At 37.3% G+C, this 25,229-nt stretch overlaps 1 protein-coding gene across 14 annotated transcripts in view; it reads right to left on the bottom strand.

The window, feature by feature from the left end:
• Positions 1 to 25,229, bottom strand: part of Robo1 (roundabout guidance receptor 1) — a 1,040,826-nt gene that overhangs the window by 737,338 nt on the left and 278,259 nt on the right. For 2 of the 14 annotated variants that reach the window (XM_063270749.1, XM_063270743.1), the window contains exon 1: positions 11,876 to 13,082. The exons of 4 other annotated variants lie outside the window; for them this stretch is intronic. In XM_063270749.1, coding sequence (XP_063126819.1) covers positions 11,876 to 11,984 — 109 coding nt within the window. In that variant the 5' untranslated portion in view covers positions 11,985 to 13,082. Of the gene's footprint in view, positions 1 to 11,875; positions 13,632 to 25,229 lie in introns of those variants that run through there. 8 more of the 14 variants (XM_063270754.1, XM_063270745.1, XM_063270750.1 and 5 more) reach the window with 6 other exon arrangements.

Here is a 25,229-nt window from a genome sequence, read left to right as displayed (position 1 = left end):
CTCCCCCCATAGACTAGTTCACTGGGGGTTCAGTCTTAGCAGGACCCAGGGCTTCCCCTTCCACTGGTGCTCTTACTAGGATATTCATTGCTACCTATGGGGTCAGAGTCCAGGGTCAGTCCATGTATAGTCTTTTTTTTTTTTTTTTTATTATTAACTTGAGTATTTCTTATATACATTTCGAGTGTTATTCCCTTTCCCGGTTTCCGGGCAAACATCCCCCTCCCCCCTCCCCTTCCTTATGGGTGTTCCCCTCCCAACCCTCCCCCCATTACCGCCCTCCCCCCATAGACTAGTTCACTGTGGGTTCAGTCTTAGCAGGACCCAGGGCTTCCCCTGCCACTGGTGCTCTTACTAGGATATTCATTGCTACCTATGGGGTCAGAGTCCAGGGTCAGTCCATGTATAGTCTTTAGGTAGTGGCTTAGTCCCTGGAAGCTCTGGTTGCTTGGCATTGTTGTACTTTTGGGGTCTCGAGCCCCTTCAAGCTCTTCCAGTTCTTTCTCTGATTCCTTCAATAGGGGACCTATTCTCAGTTCAGTGGTTTGCTGCTGGCATTCGCCTCTATATTTGCTGTATTCTGGCTGTGTCTCTCAGGAGCGATCTACATCCGGCTCCTGTCGGCCTGCACTTCTTTGCTTCATCCATCTTGTCTAATTGGGTGGCTGTATATGTATGGGCCACATGTGGGGCAGGCTCTGAATGGGTGTTCCTTCAGTCTCTGTTTTAATCTTTGCCTCTCCCTTCCCTGCCAAGGGTATTCTTTTTCCTCATTTAAAGAAGGAGTGAAGCATTCACATTTTGATCATCCGTCTTGAGTTTCCTTTGTTCTAGGGATCTAGGGTAATTCAAGCATTTGGGCTAATAGCCACTTATCAATGAGTGCATACCATGTATGTCTTTCTGTGATTGGGTTAGCTCACTCAGGATGATATTTTCCAGTTCCAACCATTTGCCTACGAATTTCATAAAGTCGTTGTTTTTGATAGCTGAGTAATATTCCATTGTGTAGATGTACCACATTTTCTGTATCCATTCCTCTGTTGAAGGGCATCTGGGTTCTTTCCATTTTCTGGCTATTATAAATAAGGCTGCGATGAACATAGTGGAGCACGTGTCTCTTTTATATGTTGAGGCATCTTTTGGGTATATGCCCAAGAGAGGTATAGCTGGATCCTCAGGCAGTTCAATGTCCAATTTTCTGAGGAACCTCCAGACTGATTTCCAGAATGGTTTTACCAGTCTGCAATCCCACCAACAATGGAGGAGTGTTCCTCTTTCTCCACATCCTCATCAGTGTCCAGACACAATGCATGACTGTATCTGTTTCTCTGTTCATCAAATTAGTAAAAGCGGGGGAAACTGCATATTTTGGGACCTCTGAATATATCATACATGCTTTTAGATGATGAAGAGAAAGAGAATGATCCTTAGAAGTTTGAAGAATTTTAATGAATTTCCTAGAAGAATGTGAGTGTCACTTTATAATCATCAATGTTAGGGAAAGGACTTGGCGGAAAATCCAGGTGCAATCCCAGGAAAACCAGTGGATCTTCAGTGGCTACTAGCACATGACCTGAGAATATTTTACATAGCAGTAAAATAAAACGAATTTTTGGCAGAGATAGAGCATGGAAATGTTTCTGGTTTTTGTCTCGAAATTTAATACTGGTATTTATGAGCTCTTTAAGTGCCTGCCCAAAGTACTTTCAGGCAAAAATTATGCTCGGCAACTATATAAACATTATATATATATATATATATATACATATATATATATATATATATATGTACAACAAGTTTTGTTTATTCATACACATAAACTAATCTATTCTTACCAAATATATTTCGATTTCTATTTCTTTTGATTTTTCTGTATAACTTGGTTTCACTGTGGTTTTACAATCAGTTTGAATAGCCTAATTCTCAAGAAACAAGAATAATTATCTTTCTCAAAATTTGCCATAGCATTTTATGATATATATTGGACTATAGAAAATAAATATAAATAACATTGGATTTGTTTCGTTTGCATTAGACAGTTTTTGTAACTTAGGAAGAATTGCCTATTTGGTTAATAATCTTCCAAGTATATTGTTGCATTTCCCTTTATTTAAAGGCCATAATAGACAGATAGCAGTATTCTGTCCTTGTCATATTTCCATTAGAGTCTTCAGTTGAACACTGGGCTGGCCTGGTACCAATTGAGCAAGATATTGTCAGGAGTCTTCTCGTGGGTAAAGATCTACAGCTATGTGCTTGCAATGAATACGTAAGTATTTCAGAAGGAAAGTCAATGTTAAATTTAATCTCAGTACCAACGGCAAAATTTATAACTGCCACAGAAGAGACAGCAGTATTTGGACGTTTTTGTGTCAAAGCTTTATGGTAGTGCGACCATTCACAACTTGTGGTGGAGAACAGAGGGGTCATGGTAGTCTTGCAACACACAAAAGGTTGCGTTTACATTTTGGGACACGTGTGCCATGGTCACTCACTTCCCTAGCTTTCTATTGGTAAGGTGGTTTTGGAAAATAATGGTAGTTTCATGACTGTTCTCTCGAGTTAAGTTTAAGGTTAGACTAGCGTGAATTTTCTTCTACTTAGAAACTCTGTGCCCAGGGAAATGACTTTGATGATGGTTTTTCAGGAGGCCTCCATTTACCACACATATTTCTTTGGCTTCAAACATTACTTTAGTGATGTTCTTGACTATCCTGGCCACTGACTTTATTCAGAATACAAAGCTGCTCTGATGACCTATTCTGTTGTATGTTTCAGGCTAAATGGCCACCAAAATATCTCTGATTATTACTGTCTCTCTCCAAATCCAGTTCTCAATTATGCCATTTTAGGATAATTTAAGGACAATCCACTCCTTCCTGTGCATTACGTATTTTATTTCGTTGCAAAAACTGTTTTGGGAAGGTTAGACAGTTTAGTGTAAATAATTTCATGGCACCTTTTCCTTGCGGCAAAACTAAGGATGAATCAAAACTGTCCTACCTTTGAGCCTGTTTAGCATTATCTTACATCAGTTAAATGGCACTGAGCTGACATGTAGCATAAAAGTTTTAATGGAAAGGGTGTTAAACAGACTCGAGGGGATAAATACAGCTACTTTGGCAGGGATTTTGGACAAATTATAGTGGTGAGAGAGTCAACACCTTCCCGTGGCTTGCTATTCTCTTTCATTGCACTGTCCAAAACTAACTGAGTGCTTGCCCATAAAAGTTTTTACCACTCCTGTAGCCTGAAACAATTTCAAATGGCTCGTAATAGGGAATTTCCAAGTACGAGAGAACAGCAAGATTAGAACTGCTTTTTAAAATAGCAAGTTCCCCAAAACTTGTATTCCTGGGTATACAGTTACTCTACTAGATGGGGAGCATCTATAAACTCAGATTTCAGATTTTAAAGTCAAAATCATTTGGAAAATGGTAGTCGACCCACATAAACTACGTTGTCCAACTTGTTGGCTCTCACAGATGTACAAGGAAAGCAAAACATAAAAGCTTGTTTATGTTAAGCACAGACTCCCGTGCACTCTTATCAACTGGCTGCATGAATTCATCGGTTTAAAAGTTAGGTTTGAAGTCACCACAAAGAAGAGAGTTGAAAAAAAATCATCCTGGAGTAACACATCATTCTGCAAGCCAAAGCCATGGTAAATGCCAGATTTACTGTTTATAATGTGAAGCCCATTAGAATTTTCACCTTTCCATAACACTTGTACACATTTAAAAGCTATTATTATTATTTTTTTATCAAAATAGAATCAAAGTTGTTGTCATTTTCACTGTTTGAGGCCCTGTGTCTGCAGAGTTTGAACCTTTAAGTATGGGTGCTTTGAGAGTGGATTACCTGGGAAATTGCTTTTCTATTCGTGTGTGTGACAGCTGACTTCAGCTGTTTTCTTAAGCACCTACGGAACAGCTGAGTGCTTTCTACTGGACCTTGGATTCAAAGCTAAAGGAATCGGAATGTTTGCGATCAAGGAATTTCCTCTTCCCTCATTGCTGGAGCTCTATGTTGTTGACCTTGGTGGCACAGTGGTCTTCTACACTCCTGTCCATTCTGCATGTGGTGCGGATATCAACACAACTATATCCACCTCGCAAAAGGAAATGCACAAATGCCAAATAAAGCATCAGCCTTCGCTGGCAGCCAAGCGTTTATCTATGATCTGGTGTTTATAAATCCATGCTCAGACAATAGTCATAGAAATCTAGAGAAATGGAATGAAACAAAAAACTGAATTTATTTGTTGAGAATGGATACTCTGATTTGCTGAAGGCATTCTTATTCTGGAAGGTAGGCTTCGTTTTCTGATCACTGAGGAGCTGACAAGTTGGGAAGAAGGGAAGGAGTACAAGTCTGTGCAGCTTCTGTACACAGCCAGGGTCTCAGAGCAACTATTCCTCAGTCTCTGTATTTACCATGCCATTGAAAGTTTAGTTTCTTCATTATCATTGTGCGTTAGAATGTGGGCACTTACTTGGCATGGAATATGTGGCTAATTTTCCCAAGTAATTTCTCCCTTTCTACCATTGAGCTGAGAACTTCAGTCTTGTTATCTTGCCAGTTTATAATTAGCTACAGCAATTTGATACATTAAAGAATAAAATGGAGTTTTTGGTGTCTTACACATATTATATTGATTAATAAGTATCACATGGTTACATTTTAAGCACAACACATTTTGAAAACCATTGCCCAAAGAATATGTGGTAGAAAAAAATAGCATTTCCCAAAGTATCATAGCAAAAGATTGTGGAACACTATATTGTGCTTTGAAATTTTACAATGAATTATTGCAAATCTAAAAACTATCATGACATAAACATAATTCTGTGTCTTTATGACCATCAGAAATGTAAATGCATGGCTCTCTATCTTTTCTGTGCTGAAGGATTATCAGGTGATTATAGAAAGGTAGTCTTTGTAAAAGGAGAAGCAGCAGATGTGTACTATGTCAATTGTTTCTACGTTTCTTTCTCGAGTTAACACACGGTGCTTCCCTTGTAGAGATATTCCACTTCTACGACTTCTCAGTGTAAAATCTTATCAGTTTCTCATATTCCTTAAGTGACTGCACTGTACTGTACTTCAAGAGTATTGTGATGCCTTGGATGCTATTCTCACTCATAAGCAAACGCTCCACGTTATGTCTTACCAATACCTGGTTTTATACACATTTCATTATTTGATCGAACCTACAGGAATGTATTTTGACTGTTTAAAAAGGGGGAGGGCTTTGTGGAGTAAGGGGGACACTCATACATTGCTCATGGAAGTAGAGACTATAACGTGTGAAGACAATCAGAGTGGTGGTTCCACATGAGGACGGGAATTGATCTACCTCAACATCCATCTATACCACTCTGTCATATATCATCAGTTTATATCTATCCCCCTATTTGTGTGGTGCCTTTCTCTGTCTCTGTCTCTGTCTCTCATTGTCTCTATCTCTCTGTCTCTGTCTCTGTCTCTATCTCTCTCTTTCTCCCTCTCTGTGTGTGTGTGTGTGTGTGTGTGTGTGTGTCTGTATATAGGTATGTGCACACAAGTGTCAGTGGCCTTACAGGTTAGATTCTCTTGTATCAGGAGTTACAAGGTGCTGGAAATTGAACCCCACGTTTTTCAGAAAGAGCAGTATGTGCTAAGTTCTCTTTCCAGCCCCACTTTTCTCAAAGTTCAGTGGAAAAATATTGTTAATAATTACATTATTTATAAAAAGGTGCTTGAAAATTCCTGATTAAGTTTTAATAATTTGATCTAGTTCTATTTTCCTTCTCTATTGATTCTCATTTTTTCAGTTCTACATTATCATCTGTAAAAGTTTTACATTTTCATTTGTAAATTTATAGGGAGAAGAGCCAGATTCAGCAACGTATTTCCGATAGTCTGACAGTTACACAACAGAGGATCTGATAGTCTGACAGTTACACAGCAGAGGATCATGTGGGCATACATATCTGACAGTTACACAGCAGAGGATCATGTGGGTATACATATCTGACAGTTACACAACAGAGGACCATGTGGGTACACATATCTGACAGTTACACAACAGAGGATCATGTGGATATACATATCTGATAGTTATATAACAGAGGATCATGTGGGTATACCTATCTGACAGTTACACAACAGAGGATCATGTGGGTATACATATCAAAACACATCTCAAATAGTTTCCTCTCTCTCTACTCCTCTCAGGTCTCTGCCACCTCTCTCCTCTCCCATATACAAAACCTTCTGTTTCCTTCGGAGAACATCAGGCCTCCAAGAGACTACAACCAAACCAGACAACGTAGGATACAATGAGACAGAGCAAAACCCCTAACACTGAAGCTGGACAAGGCAACCCAATAGACAAGAAAGAGTCCCAAGAGCAGTCAAAGGCTTCAGAGACATGCCTGTTCCCGCTGTAAGGAGTTGTCAGGGTACATTCTGTATATTCAGTTGTTAATTCTGTACCCGGCAGAGAGCTAAATGTTGGCAGGATCTTGGTTTTATTTCTATAGCCCATATTGTGTAAACGTTCATCCTTCCTTGCTAGCCTAGAGGCAATCAAGAATTGTATCTGATGGGCAGGAATAAAGAGCTGATGGCCAGCCAATAACTGGACAAGAAACAGAGGGCAGAACTTCCGAGACAGAAGGATGCTAGGAGAAGAAATAAGACCCTGGAGGTTTGGCAGGAATACGGAGGTGAGTGGACCAGAGCAGAGCAGAGAGACAGAGCTAGCCACGTGGAAGGGCATAGTGCAAGGATGAGTTGGGTTAGGCTAGAAAGCTGCCCTAGCTAAAAGCTCTAAAATAAATAAATCCTCTCCGCCGTTATTTATATAACTGGCAGGTCTGAGAAAGTACCGCTGTAAGGGGCCCCACAGAAACGCCAAGGTAACAACCACACCATATGCAGAGAATCTGGAGCAGAACCAAGACCCATGTAAACCCAGTCTTGTGATTCAGAGGGCCATGTTCTCCTGATGTTCTCCGTCCCTTCTGACTCTTAATGTCTTTTTCCTCTCCCTCTTTCACAGGGTGCTCTGACCTCTGCGAGGGAAGGAACCCAATGGAGACTCCAATATAGACTCTGATCACGTAACTTCTGGCTGTGGGTCTCTGCACCCACTCCCATCTGCTGCTTCCTCTGGGTCTTTATAGTCTTCATACATCCATCCGAGAAAGAGTGAAGGGATGGCACCTAGAAATCTGTCAGACCCAGAGATCTGTTAAGTTCCTGAAAATATACCAGAAGCCTGTGTTTTCCTACAATATAATGAAATCCTATCTATATGAACTTTGGGGAAAATGATGCTTATTTATGACACATATTTTGATGAGGTTCTCTTGGTTAGGACCTGAAATATAAATACTGACCCCCATTGAAATCTGTACCATTTCTGTGTACCTTGCTTCATTCAGGTGGTAAATTCCCACAGGTGTTCGGCCCTACTCAGATTTTTATTTAACAAATATTACTTATTGAGTTTTAGTCATTTCCCTAATTCATAAAAGTCTGTGTTTTTCCTTGCTTTCTGTAACTTTTATTTAGAAAATATCATAGTTTCTCAAGTATAGTAACTATTTTATAATCAAGTCATTATTTTTAATATTTGAATTTTTTATATTTTATATTATGTGTTTTTATAACAAAATTTTCTTATGAGAATTATTTATTTTAAAATTAAGAAAAAGATAAGAGTCATATTGCATAAAGAGAAATGAAACACTTTAATGTATTGTGAAATTACTGCTTATTGATTTTAGTGTTTCTTTCAGGAATATTTCTATTCCTTTTCACAGTGTTGTGGGGTTTCTATGACCTACACATTGTTTTAATATGTGATATTTTAAGGTTCTAAATGTTAAAATATATATTTATAAATAATATTTGTGTTTAGTTCTTTTATTATGAAATTAAGGGACAGCAAATAAAAATATTTCTTTTTAATGGAAAAGGTTTAAGGGGCTTACAGTTTTAAATATATATTACATAACATCAGTGTTTGATAAAACTTTGATTTAACTATATTTTGCTTTATGCATTAGTCAGTCAATAAATATTCATTGAATGAACGCATTTTTTCAGGGTCTTTATTTAAGATAGTGAAAGAAAAGCAGAAGGACTACAAGAGTCCATGTCTTTCAACTTCCCAGTGGTGAATGAAACTTGTGATTAAATATATGGTATAAAATTAGGGGGGCTGAGAGAATTTGGTACAGCTATTTTTAAAATGAGGAGAGCTTTATTATTTCTTATTGTATAAAATCATATGCAAATAAGTCTACTTTTTATCATTTGTTATATTTTAAACATTTTTACAATCTAATGTGTTTTTCCTTTCTTTTCCTATTCTTCTTTCTCTTCTTTCTTTCCTTTTTTTTTTTGAGTTGGAGCCTCTCATAGCCCGGGTGGACTTCAACCAGGGCTATATCCAAGGATGACCCTAAAGTCCTGATCTTTTTGCTCTCACTCCCCAGGTAGAGTGCTGTGCTATTGGGTGTGTGCTACTGTGAAGAAACACTACTAACTTATGACATAGCTCCGGTTGTTGTAGGCCCTAAAAGAAAACCCTACCAATATTACTTTGATAAGTTGACATAGCACCCAACTGTTTTCTAAACATCTAAAAAATAGACTGATACATCAGTGCAGCTCTCATCCCTGACCCATGGATTTTCTTTAGGTAACGGGCCTGGTTAGCCTGGAAACTCATGCATGGTGATGGTGCAGGGAAGTGATAGTGGAGTGTTCATTTTTAACGGAGGCATCCCCATGCCCAAGTTCCAGAGGTGCACTGAACATTGAGAATGAGGAAGCAGGAAAAGTCAGGTTGGAAAAGGCTGCTATAAAATAATGTCTTCTGCACATGCTCTTGTGAACTCACTGCAAGGATGGTTACCTGCACAGAGACCTCAACTACATCAACATGGGTTTTAAGACCTTTTTTTTTTGTAGCCCAGACTGGTTTCCAACTTGAATGCAGCACCAGTCTTGATTTCATGCCACTATTTTTAAAGACTCACTTTTGCTTGAAAATTAAGCTCGTCAAAATCAATTATTGTTATTTGAGTTTCTATATTTTATGCTTGAAATGTTTTCTGTTATAATGAATATTCTTTTGACTACCACTGTATTTTAAGATCAGATCTAAGTTAATATCATATTCAATAATGTTGTATATAAAAGATAAATGATTGGTGTCTAGTGATTTGTATCTAAAGGAATTCGCTTACTGGGGAAAGACTTCACAAATTCCTCAACTTTCCTTTACTGGCCTCTTCTGTTCATGGGCATCTTTGATTTCTCAATTGACGTTTCCTGGTGGTTCAGTTAGAATGCAGCCGAAACCGATTCTCTTGATTTCTTTTCCTTAGAAAGTACCAACCACATTTTCTAGACATTTTCTACTTTATTTACCTCCATGAAATTATGACCATAAAATTAAATGTGTACAGTAAGAATAAATGCTTGATTGTTTTTTCTCCACATTTCCACTTGCCCCACCTTAATATTTTTTCACCATATTTCCCTAAAATAGCCTGAGATTTGCTGGTATTTTCAAACACTTGTCTCTTGTGTGAGCCATTGATATTTGTTCAGTTAGAAGGGTGTCCTTACGATTGCGTTCCTCATAAGGTTCCACTTGAATATCCCAGAGCAGATTCACATGAGAATGTTAATCATGGTCCCAGAGGTTTTAGAAGAGCTATAGTGTAGGTCCTCAGGGGTCAGTTGCTCATCGAGGGACATTTGTGCGATGGTAAGCTTTGTCTAAGCTATGACAATAAAGCTGTGCTCGAGCCTTGGCACTGGTAAACATTCCTGAGCAAGTCATAGAACTTTGGGTGTCGGTGTAAGGTGGATCTTTATTGTCAAGTTGGTTGAGTTGAAATCACTTTTGTGCATGCTTGGGAGGGTGTTACTCTCTGTGAATGTGGGTACCAACATCCTCCACAGGCCGGATGGATATACTAAAAGGAGAGTAGCTGAACTCCAGAATTCAGCTTCCTGTCTTCAGCCCTCGTGTGACCGACTGCCTTATGATTCTACTACTATGGACCCTTTCAAACTTTCCCCTCTTTGAGGAATACATCATCCTAAATCAGGAGCTAAATTAAATCTGTCTTTCCTTAAGTTTCTAGTTACCTAGCATTTGGTTACTGGAGGCAGAACACTGAATAATATAATCAATTCCCCCATCTTCATATACAAATTGTCACGTCTACATTAGGTACCATGGTTTCTGAAATATATCATAAATGATTTGACACCATTGCGAACAATATGGTTAAATCAGAAATAATGCCATTTCTATAGACAGACAGGACTGAACTTAAAGTTTAGATGTAGAATAACTCTTAAGAATCCCGGAGTTTGGAGAAAAATGGCTCTTTTGTTCTACTTAGTGGATAATAAACTTATAACTTTACACTGGAGACACGGAGGCCACATGTGTGTCCAGAAAAGAACTTCTCACTCTGAGAAACCTTTTATACTTTCTGGTGACATAAATGTATGGCTTATGTCTCTGCCTTTTTCTAAAAAAAGAAATCAAAAGGAAAAGAACGAAAAGAGAAACAGAGACAATTCAGAAGGGACTGGCGAATGAGAGATTCAGACGGAAACACTGCAGACTGTTTTCAGAGTGTCTCTAGCTTGTCTTGCGTCAGAGTTCCCGCTGGCCTGTCTTCCGTGGCTTTCCACCCTCAGTTCAAGCCAGTCGGATGGAACACATCATAGACGAGCACATTAAAACGAGGGTTGTAATATCAACAATTAGCTTCTAGGTTTCTGTCACTCTGGAGAAGTCTCAATTTAAAGTTAATGACTGGCATCCAGCTTTCGAATGCTCATATTCAAAAGCGGCATTCCTGTCTCAACATGAATTCTTGGAGCCATTTCTCTATCTCCTTTTTGAGAAGGATATAAAAATAGGGACTTTGAGGTTACACTTCAATCCTTGGTGAAAAGTGCTTATACATACATGTGTTTAAAGGTAAACCCATTTGTTCATATATGTGCATGCAAACACGCTCATACTCACACGTGAACACACACATGCATACATGTGTGTGTGTGCACACACACACAATATCCTGTGTGTGTAAAAGAAAAGGCGTTGGCTGTATGGATTCAATAGTGCAGAGGTAAACATCAAATTCATTTTTCCCTTTTAACACTAGAAATACCTCTATCCCATTTCTACAGCATATGCCATTTCTACTACATCGTAACATAATACTTTTAAAATGTATGAACACAGAAACAGGTTTTATAATCAAGTAAGAAGGAATTGCACATCCATAAGGAGAGAATCAATAAGTTGATCCCGACTGTAAAATATTTACCAAAACTCAAATATAAAGCATCAACTCTTAGTCATTAAAATCAAACTTCTCATGTTTCCAATTTCTAAGTTTCCTTTCTTATTACCTTCAGACCAAAGTGCTTATATCCAAGTTTTTTAATAATTAGTTTTATATAACTAGTGTTTTGATATCCACACAAATACTTTCAACATCTTTGCAATTTAGATAGAACAGAAATTATAATACACATCCTTAAGACCTGTCAGTCAAAGTCTTCCCAAGTACTGGAAACTGTAAGACTAAGAGGAAAAAAAAAAAAAAAAAACAACAACAAACCCAAAAGCCAACCAGAGCAACATTACCACTGTGTAGCACTTAGCAGGTAGAGCCCATTTATTCTGCATGCATATTTAATGTGTAATATTCTTTTTACATCCTCAAACAGTCTCCTGAAACACTATGGACTTAAGCAAATCAGACCGGATGCATTCCTCCACATAAAGAAGAAAGAAAAAAAAAACCAACAGTAAAATAGTCTGGCTACTCACGGTTCTTTTCACCTCTCCACCTTGACCCAGCTTTCATTCTGCCGGAGACACCCACAGGAGAAGTTATTTCAGCCATTGAGAAGAGCAGTATCAGTAACAGCACAGCCATGCCAGGTAAAAATAACCTCTGTGGAGAGTCTTGTCGCAGACAAACCTGAAGGCTCTTATTGGGAAAAGAAACTTGCTGCCAACCCTGTCATTTTAGTCACCAGAAGGGCAAAGATGATGTTATCCCCATTCACTTAAAAAAAAAAAAACAGGTATGCTCCTCTCAGCCTCTATTTGAATAGTGCAGAAAATGTTTTTAAAAAACCCCCAAACCAGAAGAGAGGCATCGCTTCCCTCTATACATAAGCACAGATGTGAGGACAGAGAGGCTGACAGTTTTCCGAGTCTTTCTGCTGCCACCAGCTCCTAATCCGCTCCTGCCATCTCTCACTTTTTCCCAAATGTTTGTCAACATCTTTCATAACATGGTAAGAAGAAAAAAGCTGAGATTTCCGCATTTCCCCACCTACCCTTTCTGTACCACTGATTATAGTACTTGACGAAACTGAGTATTTAATTTTGGCACTGCAAACACACCTCATTTCAAACAGAGGTGCTTGTTAAGAGAGGGAGAAAAAGCCCTCACTTTTTCTCAGAGCTCTATCTAACATCTTGGAGAAGGGATTAGATGTATAAATATTGGCTGCTGAGGGATGATAAAAATACCTCTGAAAAGGAGGGAGTGGTAAACAACCGTCCTCCATGCTCAGCCTGCACTGTTCGATTTCTCTATTCAGAGAATAATATATAAAGACAGTCTGCCAGAAATATCTTAGCTCCATGAAGCAGGCAGAGTGCAGTGTGCATGGCACGTTCTGGGATCATCTGCAGTGCATCATAAACACGCGTTTGCTTTGTAAATACATGTTGGTATCTTCCAGCTCTTCTGTTTCCTGCATAATGATTTTTTTATCACTTTAAGAGCTGAACAGAATTTTCATCAAATCAGATTTCTCTGCTTTATGATGAAGTCTATTTCCTGAGGGCAAATGGAAATTTTGCCTTGATTATTTTTGGAACTATACAGTAATGGCATAGAAACTTGCCTTCACTTTGGAACACGCATTTATTTTTAGTAATAAAATATTTTATGCTCCCAAAAACATTATATCGCAAAACATACTCTAATATTTTAATAAGTACATAAAGCTATTTTCAGATACTTCTATACACATAATAATGTTCTCTAACCTGGTGCAGTTCACACAGCTGCCAAGACAGCTTTTTAAAAACATACCTGAGAATGTGCAATTTACTATTCTTGCTCTACAGCTGAGGAAAATTAAAGGTCCCTAGTATGCACACGTATAGACAGATAAGCAAAATAGGGTTGGCATAGACAGGAGTGGAAGGGGGAGATTGTGGCCATGCACAAATACAGCTCTGTGAATAATGAGAGGAGTCGATCAACTTCAGTTGGTGTCCCCAAGGACATTCCAAAAATCAGAATTGTCAGATATATTAAATTATAGACAGAATTATAATAACTATTGTACAGAATCGTCTCTGAAATTCTAAGCCAGGCATACAAAGAATTTAAAAATGTAATTATCAACTTATACTAATCCAGACTCTGATTCAGGAAATATTTTTAGGTAGGGTATTTCAAAACTGTAATTCCAACTATTGGGAGGCTGAAAGGGTAGATTTCCATGAGTCTGACTTAAAGTGGCTACAGAGGGAAACTATGACTTAATATTAAATAAATAAATAAATAAATAAATAAGTAAAGCTAAGATACTAACTATGCTATTTAGAACCAGTCTCATAAAGTCAAGACAATGAGAAATGCACACACGGACTTTCCCATGTCCCTCAGCAAGGCGTATTTCACTATTCTGGGATGAATTGCACTGGCAAATTCATCAGCAACCGCTGTGATTCACAAGCAAACAGACATATGCCCTCTGCATAGAATCTAATTACAACAGGACGTTCTCCCTTTCTGTTAAAGAACACAGATTTCCAGAAGGCCATATCTTCCTATACATCATCGTGTCCTAAAATGCTTTCAGTCCAACTCAACCTGGCATAATCATGTTAATGTGCATAACTTACCATGTGCTTGTCTGCTCAGAGCTTACCAACAACAATTATTCATTTTTCCTATGTCTAACTCACTGGCCTGTAAAGAGTTCAGAACACTAGTTTAAATATGTGGTTGTCTTTTGGCAGGTCATGAGCTCAGGAAGCAGGATAGTCTCCTTCCTATGTGAAGCTCATCATGTGGTTGTGTCTGCAAAACTAAAGAATGAATCCTGATTCCTGAGAATAAATGGAAGGAATCAAGGCCTCCTGACATAACAGACTGCTGTTGATTACCCACCATGTGCCTCTGGCCCAGTGACTGAGGACTTAACCATGCTCATTCTTCATGAGGAAGATAGTTTAATGTGTAGAAGGAATTGCTACATATAAATCCCAATTTTTAGTACATACTTTGAACATACATCTCTAGTGAAGTGAAAAGGGGTGATTCAAAAAATTAGATTGCAGAACCCAAAGGGGATGATGACTTTAGCCAAAATACGCAACAAAGGGGAGATAGAACCTGGAGAAACCACCACTACTTCAGAGGCGTGACCCCCAGTTGGAGGATGGGGCCACCCACTCATCTCAAAATTGTTAAGCCAGAACTGTTCCTGTCTAAACAAAGACAGGGACAAAAAAGAAAGAGCAGAGCCTGAACAAAAGGCCACCCAGAGACCGTCCCATGTAGGGATACATACCATCTGCAGACACCAAACCTGGACACTATTGCTGATGCCAAGAAGAGCTGACAGGAGCCTGGTATGACTGTTCCCTGAGAGGTTCTCCTAGCACCTGACAAACACATATGTGGGTGCTCACAGCAAACCATTGGACTGAGTCAGGGAATCCCAACAGAAGAGCTAGGGGAAGGACTAAAGGAGCTGAAGGGGATTGCAACCCCATAGGAAGAACAATATCAACTAAGTGGACCACCCAGAGCTCCCAGAGACTAAACCGCCAACCAAAGAGTACACATGGAGGGATCCATGGCTCCAGATACATATGTCACAGAGGATAACATTGTCTGACATGAGTGGGAAGACAGGCCCTTGGTCCTGTTGGTGGCTTGATGCTTCAGCATAGGGGGATGCAAAGGCGGTAAGGCAGGAGTGGGTGAGTGGGTGGAGAAACAAAAGGGAGTGGAGAGAGGGGGAAATGTGATGGGGTTTGTGGAGGGTTAACAAAAAGTGGATAACATTTGAAATATAAACGAATAAGAAAAGATTGCAAGAGGTTTGAATTTCAAGCGTCTCTATGGAAGTGGTGTATTAGCACAGATAGGTTGGTTGAATAATCCCACTGGGCAAATAAGGGAAGAAGAGAAATTAGGCATCCTCTGGGAGATAACAAATGCAAAACATTCAAACATGAAAGATTTGGACACTTTTTTAGCAAAGTAAGACAATAGCCGGAAGCTAGAAAGAAACCAAATGTCCCTCAACAGAGGAATGGATATAAAAATTGTGGTACATCTATACAATGGAGTACTACTCAGCTATTAAAAACAATGACTTCATGAAATTCATAGGCAAATAGATGGAACTAGAAAATTTCATCCTGAGTGAGGAAACAAAAAATAACCACATATAGTATGCTCGCTCACTGTTAGTGGAATTTACCAAAAAAGCTTGAATTACTCTAGACACAATCCACAGACCACATGAAGCTCAAGAAGGACAACCAAAGTGCAGATGCTTCAATCCTTCTTAAAAGGGGGAATAAAAATATTCATAGGAGATATGGAGACAAAGTTTGTAGCAGAGACTGAAGGAATGGTCATTCAGAGCCTGCCCCACTTGGGGATCCAGCCCATATACATACAGCCACCAAACCTAGACAGTATTGATGAAACCAAGGAGTTCATTCCGACAGGAGCCTGATATAGCTGTTTCCTGAAAGGCTCTGCCAGAGCATGACAAATACAGCGGCGAATGCTCACAGCCAGCCACAACTGAGAATGGAGTCCCTAATGGAGGAGTTAGAGAAAGGACTGAAGGAGCTGAAGAGGTTTGCAACCCCACAAGAACAACAGTACCAATCAAGCAGAGCTTCCAGGGACTAAACCACCACCCAAAGAGTACACATGAACAGACCCATGTCTCCAGCTGCATATGTAGCAGAGGATGGCATTGTTGGGATGAGGAGAAGCCCTTGGTCCTGCCAAAGCTCAACTGCCCATTGTAGGGGAATGTTAGGGCAGGGAGTTGGAAACAAGTGGGTGGGTGGGGGAGCACCCTCATAGAAGCAGGGGGAGTGGGGGTGGGATAGGGGATTTATGGATGGGAAACTGAGAAAGGGGATAACATTTGAAATGTAAATTTAAAAAAATCCAACAGTAAAACAAACAAACGAAGTAAAACTAAAGGTAGGTAGGTGAGGCCTTTAGAGCTGCACAAAATTCTGAATCAAATAGAGATATAAACTTCATAAAAGAAACTGAAAAATAAAACCACATAATCATCTTACTATATGTTGAGGAAGCATTTACCAAATTTCAACACCCCTTCCTGATAAAAGTGTTGGAGAAAGCAGTAATACAAAGAGCATACCTAAACACAATAAAGACAATACACAGCAAGTCAAAGCTAATGAAATTAAATAGAGAAACATAAAGCATTTCCACTAAAATTGAGCACAAGGCAAGGTTGTCCACTTATCTCTTGAATATAGAATTTTAAGTTCTATCTAGAACCATAGGACAACCAGAGACAATGAAGTGGATACAAATTGGAAAGGAAGAAGTCAAAGTATCACTCTTCATAGATGATATGATAGTGTACATAAGTGGCTCCCAAAATTCTGCCAGAGAACTCATACAGCTGATAAACATGGACAAAAAAGTGGCTGGATTCAAGGTTAACTCAAAGAAGTCAGTAGCTGTCCTCTAAACAAATAATAAACAGGCTGAGAAAGAAGTTAGGGAAACAGTACCATTCACAATATTCACAAATATTATAAAATAACTTGGTGTAACTAACCAAGCAAGTGAAGAACTGTATGACAAGAACTTCAAGACTTTGAAGAAAAAATTGAGGAAGATATCAGAAGGTAGAAAGATCTCCCATGCTCTTGGATTGGTAAAATTAATATAGTGAAAATAGCCATCTTACCAAATGCAGTCTACATATTCAATGCAATTCTCATAAAAAAAATCCTACACAATCCTTCACAGATAATGACAGAACAATTCTCAACTTTATATAGAAAACAAACAAACAAACAAACAAAAAACCAGGACTGGTAAAATGATGCTAAACAATGAAAGAACTTTGGGAGCTATCACTGTCCCTGACTTCAAGCTGTACTGCAGAGACATAGTAATCATAACTACACTGTATTGGTGTAGAGAGAGGCGAATCAATTGAATTGAATCAAAGACCCAGAGAGAAATAAATCCACACCCCCACAGACAATTGATTTTTTTTTTTCAGAAAGAATCCAGAACCACACAATGGAAAAGGAAGAGCATCATCAGCAGATGATGCTGGTCTAACCGGATGTCTATGTGCAGAAGAATGCAAATAGTTTTATATTTATCATCCTGCCCAAAATCAGAGTCCAAACGAATCAATGACCTCAACATAAAACAAGATACATTAAACCTCATCGAATAGAAAATGGGGACTAGCCTTGAACTCATCTGTAGAGAGTACAATTTTCTAAACAGAACACCAGTGGCACAGACATTAAGGTCAAGAATTAATAAATGGCACCTCGTGAAACTGAAAACTTCTGTAAGACAAAGGGCACGATCATTAAGACAAAAATATCCTACCGATTGGGCAAAGATCTTCACTAACCCTACATTTCACGGAGAACTTACATCTAAAATACAAAAGAATTCAAGAATTTAGACACCAACAATCCAAATAACTCAATTAAAAATGGTCTACAAAGCTAAACAGAGAACTGACAACAGAGAAATCTTTAATGGTTGAGCACCCTAAAGAAATGTTCAATATCTTTCATCATCACAGAAATGCAAATCAAAATAACTTTGAGATTCTACCTTATACCCATCAGAATGGCTAAGATCAAAAACTCAAAGACAGCACATGCTGGCTATGTTGAGGAGCAAGGGGGAACACTTTTGACCCTGCTTGTGGGACTGCAAACTTGTCCAACCAGTCTGGGAGAACAATGTGAATGTTTAGTGGAAAACTGCCTGAGTGGTGGAATATGATTGATTTTAATATTGACATACCAACCAGTAGAGTTACATTCCCATCAACCACATTGCTTCCTGGAAATGCTTCATTAGCAACATGATTTTCATGTTTTAAGTTATGCGTTTAGTTCTCAATTTGAACAGCTGTTAATAGTTCCTAACTTTGCACTCTGGCCAGATGGCCATTCACATTTAATTTGTGGATCTGGTTTCATAATACATATTGATTGTTGTTAAGCAATTACAAAAAAATTGTACTCTATCTCATATAATATCCTTGCCTTTGCAAGGGACATCTTTAATCAGTGGCCCAGCTCAGTGTCTACTTCACAGTAGACCCTCTCAAATACCTCATGTAGGTGACTCTTTAATATGATACTCATTCACGACATCAATGTGTAAGAACCTCTCTTTGCATGACATTTCTTGTGTACTTTTTGCCCTTTGACTTCCTGCACAAGGCCCCATATCAATCTCTGGTACCAAATTCTAGAAGATTTCTATGGTTTATAAAAGAGGATTTATTTCTTCTTAAAAGCCCAGTAGCTCATTTAAAAAACAATCACACATATACAGCAGAGGATTATCTGGTCTGGCCTTAGTGAGAGAAGATGTACCTAACCTTCAAGAGATTTGAGGCCCCAGGGACTGGGAAGTTCTGGTGGGGTAGGGGTAGAGAGTGGGGACATCCTCTTGGATACAGGGGGGACGGACCAGGATGGGGATAGTGACTGGACAAAATCGGTAGTGACATTGCACATTGGAGATAAACAAGAATTTAAAAATTATCTACATCAATTTTCTGACATCTGGGATTGATTCAGCATATTAGATGTTTTAAGATACATATGAAATAGAAAAAAAGGAGAAACTTTTGAAAAGTAAGCTCATGACTCTAACACCTTGATCAATAAAAAAACTGCAGCCATGACACCCTCCTGTTTTTTTCCACTATTAATTAGAACAGCTATTTTTATGGACTCTCAATAATTGTTTAATTGGATGAATAAATTAGCACACAAAAATAGAGTGACTGTTTAATGCAAATAGCATTAACACATTTTTTTTAAAGGTAGGCCCCTTGGTATTCAATAGAATATCAGAAAGACTGAAAGGTCTTCAAATGACAAATGACAGATTGAGATGCCCTAAAAATACAAGGACATTTTTTGATTAGTATTAAACACATACTAGATACAAGCATACTCATAAGTCGGTAACCTAGTCAGCATGATTTCAGGTGAATTTAGAGAAAGGAAAACGTACAGGTCAATCAAGAACTAAAGAATTGGAGAAATGTTTAATGCTAAAAGAGTTTGGAAAATGGATCATGTATGCAGATCTATGAGACGAGTTTGTACTCAAGTGGAATTCAAATTGAATAGTGGTCGAGGACAGGTGATGACTAGTGTTAGAGCTTTTGGTCTACAAGTCAAAAGATGAGGTAAAATAGATGGCAAGTTAGCATCATGGATCCTAAGATACCAATTTGAGAAGCAGGTTCCAATCTGAGGCATAGAGGACAGCGTGAGGAAGAATCACAATAGTAGTAAAAGAGAGGGAAAGCATTGACAAATAGATATGCACTCAATAGTTAATTAGACATGTAAGATGATCTGTTTCTCATCAAATGTTCCCAGCACTTTCCGCTCATTAAAGGAACTTCGAATTGTGCTTGGTGAGCACAGCTCCCATGCTTTCCCCTGTATCACCTTCATACATGCACAAATTCAAAACGTGAAGAAACCTTGTTTCAAATTCTAAATGGACTTCCATTTTGCTTCCAAAGACAGCATAAGAGGACTGGATTAAAAACCGGGAAATTGATGACAGGAAATTGACTTTCATTCTGGAAGTCTCCAGAAGGATGCATCTGAAAAGGAGGCTGGATGACATAGATATGAAGTGGTCTCATATCCCACGTTAAATCTAAAAATGGTCAAGCTGACATTTGGATTTAAACATTACCAGCTATATATACATATATATATATACATATATATAATATATCTGTGTCTATATCTATATCTATCTATGTATCTATGTATCTATGTATCTATGTATCTATGTACGTATGTATGCATGTATGTATGTATGTATGTATGTATCTATCTATCTATCTATCTATCTATCTATCTTCTATCTATCTGCTGGCTCAGCATTAACTGTTTATTATCAACATTTGATATCTGACCTTAACTCATTTCCATGCTTTAATTCATAATGTATCATACATGTAGATTCCTATATCCTATATATGATATATGAATATATCATATATATACACACATCATACATCGTGAAATATATATATATATAAACATTATACTTCCAATTATTATATAAACAATACTTCGATATTCTCAATTTTTTTTCATTTAATGGACTACTATCCTTTCAATAAGCCAATTCAAAGCAAGATAGCATGGAGAACAAAGTAAGTTTCCTATAAGAACTTTATATAAATTCTTAAAAGTCTGAAAGCTATGTACAGCTTTGTGTGACAGGATTTAATTCCATCTATTCCATAAATAAAATTATTTTTCAACTTAAGCAGGTGTTCAGAATTCATGAGACTCTGCATTTTTAGAACAGGAACAGTAAGGATCTAATTTTATTGCTGACAGTGAAAATGTTAAATTTTGTGTATTAAAATGATATTGAATGCTTAATAGTCTTGTAAAGAGTGAAGATATATTTCATTTCACCCTTTGATTAAATGAGCATAAACTCATACTGTTAGTACAGACTTCCTCTGACACATAAGTGCATAGTCTCACCCAAATGCTGTTTTACATTAGTGGCTGTAATTGATACGACAGCTGTGTTGGTATTGTTCAGGCTGTAGATATGACCACCAATCAAAATATTTTGTTCTCCTGCATGACTTGGAGTATTTCTGAAGATGACTCCAGTACTTTTCTCAGTCTCACCTACGTTTAGATATGATTCAGTCAATTCTTGTCTGGAGAGTATGAATCCATTTCTGCACCACTGAGTTCTGATTAGCCATGTATCTTGCTTTGATCGACAAAATGGAACCAAAGGGTTATGTCACTTTTGCAGGTCATCAGTAAGAGATTTTATAGCATATAACAGTATGTTATATGCTATATATAACGTACATAAACACATATAACACATATACAAGGATAGGTAGTATTGGAGCTCTGCCCAGGGATTCTTACAATTAGAATCTGGCCAATCTCTCTGGTAGTTAATAGGTCACTCAATGGGAGAACAATCTGTTGCAACTGACAGTCAACACCATTTGTCAGACATGGGGCTGAAGTCTCAAAGGTACCCCGCCCCCAAACTGTTATCAGTAGTGAAGCAATAGTCCTGTAGCACAAATGTTTCTGTTGACCAGATTCAGGCCAAGAGTTCTGAGAATTTTAACAAGCTCCTTTGTCCTCAACTTCATGCTTTTTAACATGATGGTTAAAAAATTATCTGGCATGTGGATGGTTGAAATCATTTATTGAATACAAATAAATGCATTAAAATATCACTATAAATAAATCAAGCACTAAAAATAAGTCAAAGAACAATATTGCTATTTCTGTTGTTGAAATTTTCATAGAGGTAAAGAGAATGGAAATACAAGGTATGAGATGTTTGCATAAAATTACATTATGCAATTATGACTGAGTAGTCATATTTATTTACTCCTCAGTCTGGGTTATTAATCAGATGATAATTAATCAGTTATAATGTAATGTTATTTACATTTTTCCTGTATTTCAGAGGTATAGCCAATTCCTTTTCTTAATGTGTTTATAGAATTGTTATTATATAACTATTATATATAATAAAATATAAAATATGAGTATAAGATATAGATTAATTAGCACAACTAAATTAAATACTTAAATAAGAGTTAAACTAAATTAAATACTTAAATAACAATGTGAGAGTTCCTATTTGGGTTACATCATTGATTATTTTGAGGCCACAAAAATTTTTTTATTTACTCCTGAGTACTGTTATCTCTGATTTAATGTCCTTGCTATCTGGAATAACCTTGACAGTTAATTTCAAGCCAGGTTCACTTCATTTTGTGCTCTATGATGATCAGCATTAGAAAGTGACGCCATTTCCACAGTCTCTCTTACTGTTTTGTTTCTGAAATACATGTTAGGGCTTAAAACTTCATCAACTGAAAACTTGGAGTATTAACTTATAGGGAAGATGAATATATGTATTTCTGTATTCTTGCACCTCAATAAATTCCGTTGAATCGATGAATCCATTAGAAAGAACTTACATATTCTTAAACAATATGCCTGTCATGATTTTATTCACTTATTGACATTTTCTAGAGATAATTGTAATTTGAGATATTAGCGGAGAATCATAATTTTCTGTCGATTCTGTACTAGGAGTAGCCTGTATTGATCTCTATTCTCAATTCCATTACGTTTCCATGTTATAACCTTGTCTAGCTCTGTGTACTCTAGTCCTCCTTTTACTTCAGTTTTGTGGGGGGAAATTGAGTGATTTGTTATATCACAAAATTCATATCTGTGGATGAATTTTAGGATTATATGTCATAAGATGAGTTACATCATTTCATATAGAATAATTTGAATATATTATGATGGCTAAAACTTTTTAAGACATTGTAAATATGATTAAGTTTTATTCTAATGTTCTGTAAATCTTAGTCTCCTTTAGATAGAAAAGTAGGCAGAGATTCAGAAGTCCCAGACATGAAGCATAATTCTTAATCCACTCAGACTTTAATCTGATAAAAAGCATCTCTCTTAAAATCAATAACTACATTTTTATCCATGAATATATCGCAGACTTCTAATCATACAATTTTATCAATGCAAATAGTTTAGACTAAATCAAACTAGAATAAAATAATGTTAATGAAGTATTTTTCTCATCATTTAGTTATTTTAATAAATTCAGATAATTCTGTTTTAAAAATCATGCATAGTCAACTTTAAAGTTAATACACTCTGTGTAGAGTGTCCACATTTGAGAATAAACTAGGGTAACTCTATGAGTTTACTGATATTGCTATAAGTATAGTTTTCTGTTGTATTTCCTATTTTCATTTTACTCTGGTGGCATTTTATACTTCCTGTTAACTATCCTTAAGGAAGCTTTTGTAACCACATTTCTATGAGATTTTTAGTTTCCTTACATTTTAGTGTCTTTGTTCAATTCAATTGAAGCCAGTGGGAAACCTCTCTAATGGTTCCAGCTTTCTTGTGTGGAGAAAAAGCAGTACACTTCATGTCCTTGGTGTTTCAAGTTATACAAAAAGATGTATGAATGTGGTCAGATGTAAAAAATAGCTAGATGGTTGAAACTGCAGAATATTCCAAGTCTCTTTTGACTCCACATGGGAAAAAGCTCTTTGAAAACAAACTACAGATGAAAGTGTATAGCATTAAAACTTGTCCGACTGCAAGAAGCCAGGGGTGTATGAGATGGCTTCCTGTATAATGGTGTTTGCTACCAAGCCTGATGACCTGAGTTTGATCCCTGCAACCTACATTGTGAAAGCCAGGAAAATGAATTCCTACATATTGTCCTTTGACTTCTATATATGTTACATTGCACATGAATGTCTTTGTACATGTGCCCACAGACAACACACACACACACACACACACACACACACACAATAAATGTAAAGATATTTTGAATATAAAAAGACAATGCTAAGTTCTATAGCAGATCCTTAAAGATATTTACTTCAATTGCAATGTCCACATGTGTAAATATAATGAAGAGTAATCTTTTTTTTCTTTTTTCTTTTTTTCGGAGCTGGGGCCCGAACCCAGGACCTTGTGCTTGCTAGGCAAGCACTCTACCACTGAGCTAAATCCCCAACCCCAAGACTAATCTTTAATGGCCTTAATTTGCATTTATTTGATTATGCACTAACATTTAAATGATGTCACGTAGGGAAATTTTAATCTAGCAACTAGGCTACTCTGGCAAGGAATCACATGGAGAGATATAGGTCTGTTGGAACTGGCAGGAATGCAGACATGCCATGCACCAGAATCCCACAGGCTGAATACAGACATGTCCTTAGACACACCTTTAGTTCTAAACAATGTAGGTAAGGTTAATTTGTAGAAGGAAGCAGCCATGTTTGAAAAATGATGTTTAATTGAGGGGCAGACAAAGTGATGAATCAGAAAAAGATTTGACAGAATGGGTCAGATATGCCTAACTTGAACAAGAACAGTCAAGTAAGAGATATGACAAGAAAACAGGAGAGAGAGAGAGAGAGAGAGAGAGAGAGAGAGAGAGAGAGAGAGAGAGAGAGCGCAGTTGTACAAGGACAGTTTTACAGAGACAGGTTCCAGGTGAAGACAGAAAGAGCTATAGATGAGAAAGAGTCAGAAGTCTAGAACAGATTGCTAGAGTTAGTTTCAGTCAAGCAGAGCAATTTAGCCAGAAGCTGAGTCACCAATTTAAGTCAGGAATCAGTCAGCTTGGTGAGGAGTTTGGGCCAGAACTGCTGGGTTGAATCAGGTAGTCTGACTTCAGAAAGACCTGAAAAGGACGAGTTACTGAGCAGTAAGCCTATAAGATGACGATTATATCTGGTGAGTCAAGGAATAGTTACATTGCCGACCATTGTAAAACTTTTATTATCATAACTTTGATATAATTGATATAAATTACATGTTTTTATCAAACTATGTATATTAAAATACATATTTTATTTAATTAGCACTGAATTTGTCCACATTATCTAGTAATTATTTTTAAGTTTAAAAAACATAAGAAATCATGCTATGTTAATAGGTCAAGAACTGTAGCTGAAGTGTGAGTTTTAGCATGATTAAGGACTGAAATAAAAGAAGCTACATCAGTTACTTTTTTAGCTTTGCTTTCAGAATGACAGAAATTTAAGTCTAAAACCTACAGAATTTCATCTATGTATTAAATATTTAATAGTCTTCACAGGAATTCGCTAAATATAGCATTAATTCCTAATTATAAAAATATGGATAATGGTATCAGTTTGCTTAAAGTGTCATATTAGTTTATTTGTTTGGATAAAGTATGGAAAAAGAAGATATGATCATATTTCCCATTCCATTTGAAATCAAGGATAGTCTAATGATA

The sequence above is a fragment of the Rattus norvegicus genome, chromosome 11 (genome assembly GCF_036323735.1).
Source record: "Rattus norvegicus strain BN/NHsdMcwi chromosome 11, GRCr8, whole genome shotgun sequence".
Classification (NCBI taxonomy): domain Eukaryota; kingdom Metazoa; phylum Chordata; class Mammalia; order Rodentia; family Muridae; genus Rattus; species Rattus norvegicus.
Note: the sequence above shows the minus strand (reverse complement) of the source record. Positions and strands in the feature narration are given on the sequence as shown.